We start from the raw sequence: 14,497 nt of genomic DNA, 5'->3' as shown, positions 1-14,497 counted from the left end.
GAGTAGGTGAAAAGACTATGAACATCAGCACTTCCCTCGAGCTCTGCGGGCTCCAGCAAGAAGAGTCATCCACCTGCACCCAAAAGAGCAGCAAGTTCTCCCTGAACCAGTGCTCCAGAGAAGAGCTTTCTCCGGGAAAGAAAAGCCACAAGTGCGGTGGGCAGAGAGCAGAACCCTCTGAGCCACGGGCTGGCCTGGCAGCCACACGAGGGAGATCCATGCACCGGCCCTGCCCCTGCCCAGCACAAAGCCACCTAATTGCTTCACACTCCAAACCAGTAGCTATGGTTACTAGATACAAAAGACAGTCCTGCCGCTTCCCCGAGGCCAGAGGAATTCCAGGCACTTGGAGCAAACTCACCAGACAAAGAAACTGGTACAAGGAAGAGGAAGGAAGAAAAAAAAGGACCAAAATCACATCATATTTTGAGTTTCACATTCATGGTCTGAGGTGGTCAGAGCAACAGAAATCTTGGGAGGCTACAGAAGGAAAAAAAGAGACTGTTGGGGAATCAGAGGAAAAGCTGAACACTTTCTCCAAGTCTCAAAAATTACATAAACATCACCTATTAATGCAAGAAAATGCCAAGTGCCACGTTCAGCAGACACAAGCAGAGAAAAGGCTCTGGCTGTATTTTCTCAATGTTCTCCTATTTTACATCCATTTCTTCACACCATGGATCATACCTGCACTCGCTTAGAGCACACCAAACCTGACTTGCACCTACAGCGAACTGGCCTGGCAGCGCTGAGGGCAGGACAAGGAGAGCAGTTCAATCCCAATCATACTTTCCAGTAAAAGGCTGGACGTGTTCCTGACACGACCTTCTAATCCCTAGATGACTAAAACAGATGTCTAGGCCCAGCAGATCTCTAGGCACCTATTCCAGAAGAAACAGAGCTATCTATTTTTCAGGGAACATAAGATATTGTAAACAAGGGTGTCAATGGAACCCTAAGGCAGGGGCTTGGGAATTTGGAGAATCTCAGTGTACTCACGCAGATTCTTCGGCTATAAAATAAGTTTTTGGTGTGGGAAAATACAAAAACCAAAACAACTCCCCATAGACTCTTTTGTTACCTCATTGCTTTTTGCACTTTGAGGATGGATCTGCTGTTTTCAGAATTTCTAAGTGGAGACACTCCTGTCCTGTGATCTCCCTCCACATTTCGTACCAGATGTATCTGGCACTACACTCCCCTGGGTACCATCCTCTTGTGCTCACATGTCTTTCTTGAGCATACAGGATGGAAATAAAGGTCTGTGTTTCTTCTGTGTGGGCACAACCAAAATATTCAGACCTTTCCAATGGAGAAAATGGTTACTATAATAGGTGGATACTTAATTACATGAATACTTAATTACTTTTAGTTTTTGTGAATAAATGCAAACATACATGTGCACAGGGAGAAAGACTAAAAGAGACAAAAAATAAATAGAAGGAACAACACGTCTAGAATGAAATGCCTATTTATCTTCCTGACAAAAGTTTTCAGGCTACAAATCTAACTGTAAGATGGCAATTCGTTCAATTTAAAGGCAGGTCACAGATTTGATCCAAAGTTACTGCATAGTAGCTGGGTGAGAATCAGGCACAGAAGACAAAAACTTACCCCAAAACAAGAGGAAAAGTGGCAGCAGGAGAGCAGCATTGTACGGCCTGGAGGTAGTTTTCTTTAATTCCATGACAAGTGTAAGAGTGGCCGTTCTAAACCCCTCCGGGGAGAGACAGGAGCCGGAGCCCAGCAAGCCCCTCCTGTGGCCACATCACGGTGCGGGGCGGGCTCTGCCCAGGCCGGCCGCTCGCCCCGCGCTCGCCGGGCCCCGCAGCAGCACTGAGCCCGCGGACAGAGCCCGCGGCCCGCGGGAGCGCCGGCAAAGCCTGCCTGGATCGCGCGGAGCGGACTGCGCCCGCCGCCAGCCTGGGCTGCCCGCAGCGGCAGCGGGGCTCCCTGCGCCCCTCCGCAATGCACAGCACACCCGGGCCGGCCCCACAGCCCGGACAGGGCTCCCAACTGCTGCGGGACCGACCTCTTGGGAGGATGCCGAGTTCTGTATCGGCTCCTATTGACCAACTCCACAGTAGGATGGAACACGGTTTCCTGAGAGAAGCTGCTTTGTTCCGAGAGAAATAAGACAAAAGCACTCTGTCAACCCCCAAAAGCAGAGTTAGTCCACATTAATCTTTACTGCTGTCTCACCATGGTGGGTGATACCACAGGTCAGGTGAACCCACAAAATGTACAGGAACCCTCTTCCCAATCAAGCAACAGTTACAGAGATCAACAGAGGCGCAAAACACAGGCACCAGATCACAGCACCTTTAGGTACATGGGTTTCGTTTGAGAAGTGCAAAAAGCTATCAGTGTGCATTGTTTAATGACAGTAACTGGAAAAAGACAGCCCACACTCAGCCGAGACCTACTAAGTCTCTCTAAATCCACATCACAATTGGATTAAACGAACTGTAATGAGAATTAAGTACATTGCCTCACCCTTCACTAACAACTAAAAATAGAACATAGGTAAGATGGCAGACAAATTCCTAGTTTAAACAGGAAATATGCAAGGTAGCAATGCATTGGTGCAGACACACCTAGGCTGCACATGAAGAAAACAGGAGCAAAACTACAGTGAGTAATCTGCATGACCCCAGCATCCCTGCGGGGCAGCAGAGGCCGGTAGGATTTGTGCATGGAAATGGGATAGTTACTGCAGGGGTTTTACCTTCAGTGCAGGAGCAGAACAGCCACAGCAAGAGCCTTTCCACCACCCAGACTCTGCAGTTCAGGAACAAATGGTTCATCTCACTGTCCTGCCTTGGAATGCTCCAAAGATGATATATCATGTGTTATCAACCTTATCTGGACCACCCTGCCCCCTCTTTCATCTCTGGTGTCCTCAGTCTGTTTTCTCAAGATCAGCCTCAGTATTAGTTTCTTGCCAGTTACCACAACCATCTGGAATTCATTTCTGTCCCCTTAGACTCTGGTTTGGCTGTCAGGGGATGTAACCAAACACTGACATGTGCAGAATCTTTCTGCTCAGAGGATTTTTGCCTCACCTGTGTGAATTATGCTCTCAACAATCCACCTTTTCCAAATCCCAGCAAATCCATATGAATCATTGCACAATTAACATGGCAACAAAGCACCATGCTTAGCCAGGCACTGCTGTAAGTCCAGTTGTGCAACACTTCACAACACCTGGGAAACACACCTAATCCATGGTAATTTATGGCTTCAAGGACTACCTGAAGAACCTGCTCAGCTTTCACGAAACAGAATGAGTACGACAAACCCCCACACACAGAAAGTGGATGTTGTCCCACAGAGGCTGAGGACTTGTGCAGCCCTGCTGCTCCTGCTGTGCTGTGTGGCCTGTCACACCCCAAACCCTGGACAGAGCCATGACAGAGTCTGTCACACTAGCCAGACTGAGGGAAGAGGAAAACAATTACATCCAACTTCCTCATAATAATCAAAATACCTTAATCCATTGTCTACCTGTGAGGACATTAGAATTTAATTTTATCAATGCTCATGGTTGCAATTTTATGAGATTTTGCCAGCATAAACAGCAAACCATTGCTGTGCTGCACCCCTGGGCATACAAAAGCCAATGTGGGTATTAACCAGCTTAGTCCAATTAAAGGACCCTAATGCAACTCTGTTAAGGCCCTGATTTGTTAGGCTTGACTACGTTTCCAAAAGAGCACAATTGGGTGGATTTGTTACCTAAAGCATGAGCTCCAAGTCCTTAGTCATCCTTGCTAAAGCCTTCCCCAAACTGGTCATGGTTTGTGCTACCTCCGCATCGCTGCCGTCCAACGTCACCATAATCTGCTCTTTACATAGCATTAAAACCAGAGCCAAAGGACACAGCTGCTTTCCTTGGTGTAACACTCATTATGGGAGATTTAAGGACAGCATAACAGCAAGGCTTCTATTCTCAGCCTGAAGCAGGAACCTTCGCAAGCCGGAAATGCATGCCATGGGAATGGGGCAGCAGTGGGCAAGCTGGATTAGAGGAAAAAGGAGAAAGTAGGTTGGGGTACTCAGCAGAACCTTCCTGCCCACTTATTCTATGCCTTTCTGTACACTTGTCATAGACCAATCCTGTACATCTTTGTACAAAAGTTCAGGGAGAATCATACACCAAAGTACCTCAGCAAAAGTCTGCTTTTCACTCAAAGAACAATGTACACTCGCATGAGTTTCACAATCTTTCCTCACACAGGGCTTAAAATAATCCTAATACTGCAGATTAGATACTGGAGACGTGTGACAGGCCGGCAAATATCAGTGGTACAAATAAAGCCATTCCTCTCTCCTGTCACGTGCATGCTGTGACCGCCACAGAGGACAGAGCCTCACCTTCCCTCCTCACCATCCTGGAACCACTGGGCACAAGTCTATTTTACTGAATTGAACAATGAAGCCAACAGCATCAGTCATGATTTTTCCCCAAGTTTTGTCCTCTAAGGGTCATTAGGCTCAACATTACACAAAGCAGTCCATACTAACAATGGCTGCAGGCTTGGGAAGTTGAGTCAGTAAAGAAAAAACCTTCCAGTTCCACTCAAAAACTGTGCCAAACTTGGCCGCTTCCATACACTCTCCTGTTTTCTGACACTGCTGAAAAGTGTCAGGAATCTTTTTTAAAACTCCATAATGTTTTGGAATGTGAAGCCTCCAGACTCACGGGCCAATTGTGTACACTGAAATGTTTAAATACAGTCTGGTGCTGTAATGCTCGAGGGTTCCCCAGAGCCCAATCTCTAGCTGGAAATCGGCTCTCTGCGGCTGCCCTGAGCAGGCACTGTCCCCGCTCCCCCATCAGCCCACTAGATGTCCCTTTTGCACTGCCAAAGTCGCCAACGGCCCCTGTGGGAAAACAGGGGAGCTGGAAAGAAATGAACAATGATCGTTCCAGCAGCACCGAGGAACCACAGCAACTGGACACATCCTGAAGTGCTGCAGAACTGTGCCAGCAGCACCCTGGACACTGCGAGACCTATTGCAACATCCCCACAGCGGAGCAGCCAAGGCAGAGTTTGGGCTGTGAGCCAAAACTTTAAAGTTGCTATTAAAACCTGGCAAAATCACACACAATGTACAGTCTTGAGAGACCCTAATTGCATTTTTTAGACACGATAAATTTAGTTTCCTATCATTGCTAATCAGAACTGCTGGCAATCAAATCATGCTGCCTGCGAAATGCCAGAGTCCTGAGCCTGCGAGATTGGTCAGTCCTGGGCAATGGCAGTGGAAAAAGTGGGCTCACAAGGCACAGCAAGAGGGTGATTGTCTGGGTACTGGCACGGGTGTGCAGAGGTCTGGCACAGCCTCACTTTCCTGGAGCATGATCATCAACTTCAGATAAAACAGCAGTGCTGAGGAAGAGGAGGGGGGCAGTCCAGAGGACAAGGGCAGAATGAACATATTTGCATGAGGTCTGAAATCACCTCTGCCTTGCAGCATTGGCTGCTTGAACAGAGATCTTCATGACACGCCTCGTTCCAAAAGAGAGCTAGTTGTGTTATAAATAAGAAGCTTGACTAGGCCAATATTCAAGCAGTAATCAATTTATTAATTAAGGTGGTAAAGTATGAGCAAAACAGCGCTGGGTACAGTGGGGGAAGTTTTCCCTCCAACTGCACACCAGTGGTTGGGGCGTACAGATATTTATAGGGGCACACATAAGCTTTTTTCAGCAGTTTTTATTCCCAATTTTTACGTCACAATTCTATACGCTATTGTGAGTTAGTTTTTCTCAGGATGTACCCCAGAAAGGAGTATCCCCAGATGGTGGGGTCCGACTTCCGAAAGAAGAAAGAGGTCTCCCAGCTGGTGCGGTCCAGACTCCAGATGTGGGCCCACCTTTTAATTGCAAAGACTATAAATCTCATAAGAGTGATGTCCAGCTTCCCTTGGTCGAATCCATCAATCCTTGGGTTGATGTTCATCTTCCTTTCTCAAGCTGCTTTTTACTGTTTTGCTAAGGTGTTGAGATAAGCATATTTCCTTTACATATATTCTAAACTTATATTTTCAAAGCTCCTTACTACAAGCAATATTCTAAAATTATACTTCAAAAGGTTATTATTGCAAAGCTGTTTAATGCTTAGCTATGTGCAAAAAGTTCCTGTCCAGTAGCAACATCCTTAAAGCTTTATTTCAGATGCTATAAAAGTTAATTGCAAACAAATGATAAGTTCCAAGGCCTTCTTCCCTGCTTTACTCCCTCAGTTATTTTTTTGGAATTCATCCTGTAATTGTCCCATGATCAGTTTCCATACATATCACAATCACAAGCACACATGCTGCCTGTGTGTACCTGACACGAAACACAGCTTTGTATCTCACAGTTGTAAGGACCACAACAAAGATATCCAGCACGTGCCTTCCTCTCCAACAGATAAACCATTCAAACACACACAGACGAGGCTGTGGTAAAGACAGGGCCACACTCCTGCCAAGCTCTCTCGAGGAAGTCACAGAAGTCAGGCTCTGACCATGGATGCACCCTTTGATCTACACGAGACCCCGCCGGACTGCTGCAGGTCAGCTTCATGCCCTTTGATCCTCTTCCCTGCCCACAGCTGCCTGGCGGAGGTGAATCCCTTCCAAGGGGCCTCTCTGGCAGACGGGAAGATCAGAACGTTGATCACCTAACGGGAGGCAGCCAAAACACCGTAAAAAGGGTCTCGGGCAAGATGGTCTGCAGTATAGTGTTACAGCAGGATGGATGCACCCAATACATTGCCAGGATCCGAGGGTGTTTTGAGAGGCCTTTTTGCTGCTGTTTGTGTCACAAACCATCCAACGCGTTTGTAAGTAGCCGCTTCCCAGCGGGGCTCAGGGAGGCTCTGGCGCCGCTGGAGGGCAGGTCTGTGCTCCCAGCCCCAAAGCCGCTGCAGAGGTTGGATCAGCAGCGTTTGCTGCAGAGCTCCGCATTGCCAGAGCCCTGGAGCCAGGCTGGGCTGCAGGGGAAAACCAAAGGGACGGACACTCGGAGCCAGAGGGAGGAGGCTGCCCCGCAGCACAGCCCGACTGAAGGAACCTCCTCCTGCTGAAGTTTGGATGCCGGGAAGGCCAGACAGGGGAGTGGGAGAACAGGGAATTTTGGACCTGAAAAACAAACACATCCAGCCAGCTGCACTGTGTGAGCTCTGAAGATGAGTGTAGCCTCAAAGTCCTGTCTGACATCTATCTTTGCCATGGAAATCACACCTTTGGAACCTGCATAAAACCAGCAAACTCTGCCTCATTTTCCCTCCAGCTGCAATCTCTGCTCTTCCTCAGGGCCTTCACACACAGTCTGCTCAGTAATAAGACCTCTGGGAAAACTGGACATTGTCACCAGAGTAGGTGGCAGGAACTAAAATGGATGCAGATCACAAATGTTGAGGAATGAGTAATGTTCTCCAAGATGCCAAAGATGTGCGGCTCACTTTTGTGCATTTGCACCTTAATGAGCACTAAACACCTCTATTATCTCCAAATCTAATCCAGTCAACTAAAGACAGATTTTTCAGTATGAAGGCAAGGGACAACTATAAAGAAAGAGTCCCACATTCAGTTTCCTGACTCAAAAGTGGGGATATTGTCCAGTACTTTCAGTATTCTGGGCTGGCACACTCCTGCCCCTCTAGGAAATACTAGAAATATACTGAAAGCACTGTTCCACACCAGTATTAGCATTATTACTTCACAGACTGAATCTCCCATGTGAATCAATTGTTTTTACTTCACAAATGCCCCAGAACAATGGCCCTGCCTAGAGTGGGTGTGCACGAGTTGCTGGATCTGCTCTCGCTGGGCTGAGAGGCTGTGGCAGGGATCACCACAGCACACACTGCCATTCTGCTGGGATGCTAAACCCCGGTGTCTCCATCACCAGCCATTTGTCAGATTGCTTAACAAACCTCTAAGAATGACCAACACGGATCTTCACATAAGTGTTAACAGCACTCAAGCTTACTCTCATGGTCTCCAAATGTATTTTTGTTTGCTTCTACTTGCAGAACTGGACCAGAGACAAGGGCTTCAGCACTTCCCTCTGCCCTGAGGGAAGCTCTGTTCCACTCCTCTTAGCCAGCATGGTTTATGCACATTTTCTACTTCATGTCTCACAACAGCAGGCAAGCCAAGCTCCTGCTGGGCTTCTGTCAGAGGAGATATTGATCTGCAGCACAAATGCTTGAAACTCTTGCTCTGCTAACTGGGGTGCTGAATGTGCACAGGAGCTCATCAATATGTCTGAAACAAAATCTACTCAATGGCTTTTGGAAAAAAACAAAAACAAAAACTGAGGTTTCTGAGGAGGTTGTATACAAATATTCAAGTGGATGGATCTAGAAACTTTCTAAGAACTGGTAAAAGCACCATGAAGCACCACTTCATCTGGTTTACAACCATTTCAGTAGGAGCAAGAATAAGCACCTAAGCATCTCTCTGATGAGGCACACATAAGGCTTCCTCTGAGGCTCTATACAAAATATTGCAGTGGATGGATCTAGAATCCTCCCAAGAACTATGGGGAAAAACATAAAAATAATTATAACACTTTAAATGAACTATTTAATGCCAGTCCAGCCTTGCAGTTCACCAATCACATGTATCATTTCTGGAAAGAAGCATAATAGACAGCTTATTGGAACACTATCCATTTTATCCCCAAGAAACTTCACTGCATCTAAGCCAACTTTATATATACCCCAGTAAGAAGCAGCATCTTGGATACTTAAAGAAGTTTTCCATGCCAAGGCCAGTGTGTCAGCACCATTTGTTATGCTTGAATGCTTTATGAGACAGAAGTCACAAACCTGACAATTTAACTCTCATTAGCTTGGGAGTGACTCCATGTGCCAGCCCAGCCACACTCTCTGGGCAAACTATGAATGTTTTTGCTTCCAGTTCAGCTTTGGGTCCCCATCTATGACAGGACTTTAGCAAAATTTCCTCAGCTGGAAGCAGAAAGGAAGCCAAAGTACAGCTGGCTGAGCTTCCCAGAGTCACAGAGAGCAGCAGCAGCTCAGCTTTGCTCTGTGGTGTCCATCGGTGGCTCCTTGGCTCTGCTAACCCACACCTGCAGCGAGTCACTGGAAGGTCATGAGGGCCCATCAGTGATTTTCAAAGGAAACCTTTGGCTGAAGGTTCAAACTCCATTTGACCCAAAGCCTTTTTTAGTGCATGACTCTGAGCCAGGGCACTTTGCATTTTTCTGCCAGTCTCCCTTCGCAGGAGGTCACTGTGGCAAGCACGCTGGAGAAAATAGAATCCACGAAGCAAGAAATTCTATTTGGGGTGTGGGTGTGTATCTGTGTGTGTTCTGAGAAAATGACAAACCACTGCCACTTGTAATACACGAGACTAAGGGAAGATTTCTTTAATTCCATTTCTGCCTCCTGCAAAGCTTGCTGAAACATGGGTTCCCTTGGCTTTTGCATTTCCTTTGATTCAGGGCAGACAATGCAGATTAATCAGTGCCCAGTACCCAGTATTTCGGAGATTTTACAGCTTCCTTTCACTTACAAAGGTAAAAAGTCAACTAGTATGGGCTGTTATAACATTTCCTCTTTTAACTTGGAGAATCATACAGGCATTTCTCTGAAATCTTGGATGAGCTAATTATTACTTTTAATTTAATTCTGTCTGTCAGAGTTAACCCTAAGTAATCTTGTGCACATTACAATCTGAATTAACCTCTTATTATAGCAACCAACTTTTGGGAGGACAGCAATGAGAAAACTAAAGCAACGAAAATGCAGGAGGGAAAGCCAGCAACGTCAACACATTGTGCTTCCCCTTGAAACAGTTTGTTCCCATTCATAAGAGGTTACATCCTTCAGACAGGATTTTAAAACAGTGAATCCCATTCGTGGCTATTAACTTCCACACTGAGACACACTTAGCTCCAATTTCCTTGTTTCTTTCCTCTCCTAACTTAACCCTATTGCCACGGTCTGTTACAATCAGAAAGCTGACCTTGTATTCCCACCACTCAATATCCAGAGTTATCACTGAAGTCAGAGCCACAGTTCATCCTCTTTCCATGACTTTAGAGCTCATAATCCTCTGTTACATCAGCCACAAAGACAGTGATTTGTTGAATCTGTCCAGCAGACTCTTGCTTTTTTCTATTGCTTTGCAGAGACGGTGCTTCCATTGCAGGCACATCCTCGAGGGCAGCTGGAATCTTGCTGCTAGGTCAGAAGCGGCCCCTACAGTGTAGGAACTAAATAACTTATCTGGGCAGCAGCACAGAGGAATCGCACAGCAGCAGCAGACACAATGCTTCCCAGTTCATTCATCCATCTCCAGCGGAAATGGACCTTCCAGGGGTGAAATGAGGTCAGAACAAAGTAAAAGGGGAAGTGGAATCTGTCCAACAATAAAGCAGGTGTACATCCCTTGCACAGAGCCTGACCAAGGACAACACGGTCACTCTCCGTTAGCTGTGCTGGGATGTTGGGAATTTTGAGCAGATGTTAATAGGATGAATACATACCAGTCACACAGTCTCAGAATAATAATGCCTGTGAACGCCAGAAGCATATTGATCTCCTGAAGTGCATAGTCAGAGCACCTAATGGCTCTAGAGAGAGCAGGGAAACACTCAGAAGGGGAAGAGGAAAAAAAAAAAAGAGAAGATGCTTCAGATTGGAGAGTTCTATCAGCTAAAAGAGCCTTGGGGCACACAGGGATGTTAAACTGCTGCTGCACAGACACATTCTGAGGGACCCAAGAACACACAGTTCGTGCACAGGAATGGAAGAATGAATTTACAGAACTTGTAAAATTATATTAGGTCTAAACCACTTCTTCTAGGTAGAATATTAGAACCAGGAAGAACCTTAAGAGGAAAAGAAATCCTTACTGCACTGTCCTGATGGACCAGAACTGTGGGAAAAGAAAAGCTAACACCAGTGACATAGAGAATGCAGATATTGTTCAAAAGAAATTAAAAGGGAAAATCTTTCAGTTTTAATGACCTCAGCTGTTATTAGTGATGCAGATCAGGGCTTTGTTCTAAAAGGGAATCTTGGAAAAGGAAAGCGAACCTGTAGTATCTTTTTCAAGTGGGAGACATTGAAAGCTCCTTTTTGCACCAGGGCTGTGTAACTGGGAAATTCAATTCATTCTCTTTGCTGTGATTTGTGTCTATTTAGTTCAGCACTACACACACTGTCAGAAGCAAAATGTTATCCTTCACTGCACCTGAGGGCCAAGTGGTCCAGTGTCATATGCTCCACAGAACTGATCCAGTGTCTTCACCCTCTCACAAAGACATGCAGCTCTTTGAGGAGTACAAGACTCCAGGACAACAGGACTGCAAATCACCAGCTTGGTCAGAGGGGATTTTCCTTTTTATGAGCTACAATCTGGACCAAAGTACACTGACAGAGATATCCTTGTGAAGTTCACTCCCAGCAGTGCCACCATAGGAGCATATCAGAATTCTAGCAGCTCTGGTCAATAGTATTATATATCCCCTGAACCACTAAGGACATTAAGCAAACACATTGAAGAGATGAGAAAAGATTCCAGTGATCCTGAGCTTCCCACTCTCCGACCACAAAACCGCACTCTCACATCAAATGGGGAATGCAACTCAAGGGACATTCTAATCCTACACCCCTATTCTAATTAATAATCCTACTTTATCAATATTTGATGGAGCTGTTAGTGCGTCTGCTCTGGCCACTTCACTTTTCAGAGAATGCTGTGAATCGCAGTGCTCGATAGCAATGCAAGAGCAGTGTGCTCCTTTCAGGGCAGGGCAGCCTGGAACCACGGCACGTCCTTCCCTGAGGCAGCGCCTCTGCAGAAGGCCCTGCTTCAGGGGCAGCCTATGGGATGGACTGGCAGCAGCTGCAGCTGAGCATCAACTGATGCACCAGGATCTATTGCCTGAGCCTCAATGACCCCTCCCCACTGTGGCCCACTGCGCCACCATCGGGTGGGAAGAGAATAAACCAACCCTGAACACCAAGCCACAGCAGAGACAACGGCGAGCACAAGAGAGCCCAGTCACTGTGAATGTTGGCACAGAGACTCACAGTTAATAAGGCACAAAACCAATTACAACCAGAAAAACTCACAGGTTTTTGCAGACAAAGTGCTGAAGAGAAGGAAGCAGACTATGCTGTGGTAAACATGACAGACATGCCTGGCCCTCAGCACAAGCCTTCACTCATGGCACACAGCCTCACTCACAGGAGTGTCTGACCAGGGCTGCTGTTGGGATTGCATTTCCACGGGGTCAGGAGATTACAGATGGAGGTGTCATAGCAAAGTGTGAAACAGAAAATAGAATAAAGTGAGAGCCCCTCTGTTTGAGATCCTCCTGCTGTGAAATCCTGTTTGTAGTGACCTGTCAGAAAAATGCCTCAATTACTACAGGCTGGGATAAGCACAGGTACTTAACCTCAGAGACAGAGGGTCTGACATCCCCCAAGGATGGCTGGGGATCCACACCAAGCAGCAGGGCAGGTCCTGGCACTGGGCAGGGCGAGGGCTACAGCAGTAGCACAGCAGACCCCTGGCTTGGTGCTGGAAGCAGCCCCAGAATTAAACTCCCTGCAGGAGTATTCATGCAAATTCTGAGTAGTAAAGCTCCTGAGAGGCGCTATGTGACAGAATAATGCTTTGGGTTTGTTTGTTTCCAGGAGGAGAAAAAAACTGGGAAAGTACAGAAGAGAAACATCCCAAAAGTGGAAGGAACTAAATGTTATCAAGATGAAATGGAAAAGGTTTATTACAGTCTATCAAAGACTAGGCATCCCTGTCACAACACATGCTCTCAAGGTTTAACCAAGCAGTGTGCATTTTGAAGGACGCTGTTTCATCTATAAAAGGTTTGGAGATGTTACAACTTAGTCTTTTTGCCAGGAGATACTTTATTAAAATTGCTGTAAACAGTAACTCATTCAAGCAAAGAAAAAATTGTTGTACACAGTAACTTGTTCAAGCAAAGAAGAGGCTCTTCCTGCCATGAGCTTAAAAGGATGTAAGCCCTCAATTCTGTTTTTGAAGAATGTTTCAGATATTGATTTCTACCTCATACTCAGCATAAGTTAGGTTTTCTTCACAGTTCTGGTGCTCAGAGGAGAAAGCAGCAGCATTTTCCGAATCTTTAAACAGATCTTTTCTAACACCATGTTCTCTGGTTAGATCTTCCCAGTATTTCCCCAGCAGCTGTAGCAAACCAAAGTATTTGGCAATACTGAGTTACTCAAATAAATCTGAGCCTTCTCTCTGTTCATAGGTCTCCCTCAGGGCCCTGAGTGGGCTGCAATAGCACAGACAGTTGCTCTAAATAGCTTGGATCCAAATACTCTATTTGATGGTGATTAAATATATAAAATGTTACACATCCAATGTTTGAAATGCAAAGGCCCAGGGCACCTCAGCAAAGCTTTCCACACAGAGCAATTACAGCACTGGAAGTACTGGAAATACCATCATGTGATCCAGTCACAAACTACTGATCGAAAGAGAAGGAATCCAGAACAGAAAGGAACAGGGAGAAAGTTCAAGATGTATGACTGTTTTCCCTTTTGTGTAAGCCAGTCTTTATTGCAGACCTGTATGAGGAAACAGATGTTGTACACACTCAGCTGCCACACAGACCATTCCTAGGAAGGATCATAGCCTAGGCCATTCAAGGCAGAGCTTTTTTGCTGCTACTGTTAGATCTGTACCCTTCAAAAGTTAGGGCTTTTTACTTTCAAAAGGCTGTGCCTTATAAAAATGTTGCTAACAGAGGAAGCGAATCTGTGATACTGCAAATTAATTATTCTTTGTTATATAGTTTTATTTCTAGCAGAATACTAATCCTGACAGTTAGCACTGGTTAGTATTTTGGAAGCGGTTCTCGGGAGCTGCTGACTCACGGGGCCGTGGTCCTCCCTGTTTCAACAAACTACAGAAACAGGCAAAGCAAAAGCACAGACCAGGCAAAACCCATCCATGGCTCATCAAGGAATTTAAATACATGAAAGTAAGTGTGGCTTTATAGTCCTTTAATTATGCATTGCATCTGAATTATGTATGGAGCAGAGGGCACGCAGGAATTCTGGTGGAAGGAAGCAGCACTGTGCCCTGGCACTTCCTCCAGGATGAGACAAGGCTGTGCTCTGCACCAGGCTCTCTCCAGCCTGATGGAAGCCTGCCATTCCAGACATTCTGCACACCCATTCTCACGGCAAGGAGCTGTCTCATCCTGCTCAGCAATCCCTGCTGCCCCCTCAGAGGAGCACATTTCCATTGCTGGAGAGCAAGTACTTCCCCTAGATCCTGCTGTGCTCTTATTTAGCCCAAGTACTCTTCAAGAATAATGTAATCCATAGGTACTTTAAACCTGTGAAACCTAACTTACTTAATGTCAAGTGTTTAAATACAAATCATGCCTTTCACATCAGTCAGTGCTTTGTAATAATGTATGGCATTTGTCTAATCTGCAGTTTTACAATTCTGCTGATTGTAA

The 14,497-nt window shown here is 46.0% G+C and overlaps 1 protein-coding gene across 10 annotated transcripts in view; it reads right to left on the bottom strand.

Moving 5' to 3' along the window:
- CRB2 (crumbs cell polarity complex component 2) overlaps positions 1-14,497 on the bottom strand; it is a 57,798-nt gene that overhangs the window by 32,110 nt on the left and 11,191 nt on the right. Inside the window, exon 1 of one of the 10 annotated variants that reach the window (XM_038156092.1) lies at positions 1,615-1,991. The exons of 7 other annotated variants lie outside the window; for them this stretch is intronic. In XM_038156092.1, the coding sequence (XP_038012020.1) occupies positions 1,615-1,687 (73 nt within the window). In that variant the 5' untranslated portion in view covers positions 1,688-1,991. Of the gene's footprint in view, positions 1-1,614; positions 1,992-14,497 lie in introns of those variants that run through there. 2 more of the 10 variants (XM_038156093.1, XM_038156091.1) reach the window with 2 other exon arrangements.

Source organism: Motacilla alba, chromosome 17 (assembly GCF_015832195.1).
Source record: "Motacilla alba alba isolate MOTALB_02 chromosome 17, Motacilla_alba_V1.0_pri, whole genome shotgun sequence".
Taxonomy (NCBI): Eukaryota; Metazoa; Chordata; class Aves; order Passeriformes; family Motacillidae; genus Motacilla; species Motacilla alba.
This window is presented reverse-complemented; position numbering and strand designations above follow the sequence as displayed.